The sequence below is a fragment of the Geospiza fortis genome, unplaced genomic scaffold (genome assembly GCF_000277835.1).
Source record: "Geospiza fortis unplaced genomic scaffold, GeoFor_1.0 scaffold2, whole genome shotgun sequence".
Classification (NCBI taxonomy): domain Eukaryota; kingdom Metazoa; phylum Chordata; class Aves; order Passeriformes; family Thraupidae; genus Geospiza; species Geospiza fortis.
The window spans coordinates 3,336,993-3,338,554 of NW_005054366.1; the positions used below are offsets into that span (position 1 = coordinate 3,336,993).

General features: G+C 56.2%; 1 protein-coding gene across 1 annotated transcript in view; it reads right to left on the minus strand.

Moving 5' to 3' along the window:
* The window catches only part of CASC4 (cancer susceptibility 4), a 37,472-nt gene extending 36,749 nt beyond the window's left edge, over positions 1–723 (minus strand). The window contains exon 1 of the mRNA XM_005424252.2: positions 676–723. Within this exon, the coding sequence (XP_005424309.2) occupies positions 676–723 (48 nt within the window). The remainder of the gene's footprint in view (positions 1–675) is intronic.
* Positions 724–1,562: the final 839 nt, after the last annotated feature.

Consider the following 1,562-nt stretch of genomic DNA (forward strand, 5'->3'; position numbering starts at 1 on the left):
GGCTGCTTTCCAGGCACTCACAGCCCCCTCCCCTGGACCAGGATTCTCCTCTCTGCCCTCCCAGGCTCCATGCTGAGGGGTGGATGGGAGCGAGCAGAGTGAACAACCAACATCTCCACGAGCTTCTCTTCTTCATCCTGCAAAAAACCAGGTTTTAAATGGCAAGGCTGTGCCTCGGAGAAGAGCTGGGATGGCAGCACCTCTGCCAGGCTGTCAGGGACCGGCTGCATGCGGGGCAGAGCTGGGGAGAGGGGTGCCCAGCGCCAGCCTCCCCATCCGCTGCTCACGTCACTTCGATCTGACAGACAGAGAAACATCTCTCTGAGCTAAGGCTCTTCCACCCCGTTCCCCAGGACACTTAATTACCATGCAGCCAGTGCATTTCGTGGTGCCGTTACAAATAATTTAGCTACGACGATATGGCAGTTTAATTTGCCTTATTTATCTCAATCATTTTGCATGAGGGAGACGAATGCCTCAGCAGGAGTTCACGTGGACGCTCCGTCTCCTTTAATGTGGCTTCAGGTAAAGGCTGCACGCCACATCCCTGCACAAAAATTAATCTTGCAGGCAATTGGCCTGAACTGAAGCACCCAGAGCAGATAGACAGAACTTTGCCTGGCGGCTCTGAGCCGAGGCAGGGCTCTGCCATGAGCTGCTTTACAGGTATCTTACCTTGGAGCCCGGGAGAGGGGAAAGGCGGCACAGATCCCCCTCAGCCATGTCCACGGCATCCTGCTGAGCACGTACTTTGCTGCTTCTTTCTTTTTTTAGTTTGGAAATGTCAGCACTTTCCGTTCCCATGGGAACGCTGCCTTTTCCCTTGGCACGTTGCTGCGCTGGGAGCTGCCGGGCTGTGCTGCTGCTGGAAGTGTGTGCCAGCCATCCCTGGGGTGCCCAGCCCTTCCTCGGGGTCCTGCCCCTCCAGATCCCGGCTCTGGGCTTCCAGGAGCATCCTCAGCCCTGGCACAACTGCAACAAGGGGTCAGAGGCTGGTGGTAAAAACTCTTACAAGTGTAACCTCTTAGTACAGTTATTCTAATTATTCTAACTCTCTATAGCCACGTGGGGTGAGGCTCTGGTCCCAGGGAACAAGGGACAGCAGGGAACAGCCTCAGGCTGGGCCAGGGGAGGCTCAGGTTGGACATCAGGAGGAATTTCTCCATGGAAAGGGTGGCCAGGCCCTGGCAGGGGCTGCGCAGGGGGTTTGGAGTGCCCATCCCTGGAGGTGTCCAGGGAAGGCCTGGATGTGGCACTCAGAGCTCAGGGCTGGGCACAAGGTGGGCATGGGCACAGCTGGGACTCCATGGTCTGGGAGGGATCTTCCAGCCTCAGTGGGTCTGGGATTCTGAGTTTTGTGAAGCACCCAGTGAGCTCCTGGGAGAGCAGGGGATGTCCCCAGTGTGGAGGGAGCCTGGCAGGTGCACAAGCACTGTGCTGATGGTGAAACTCACATTCTTGGTGTAAAAACCTGATTTTGCCACTGTTGCAAACCTCTAGGTGAGAGGGGACCCATTTGCTTCTGAAACCATTTGTGATGTGATAAAGCAGCAGCAGCAGCA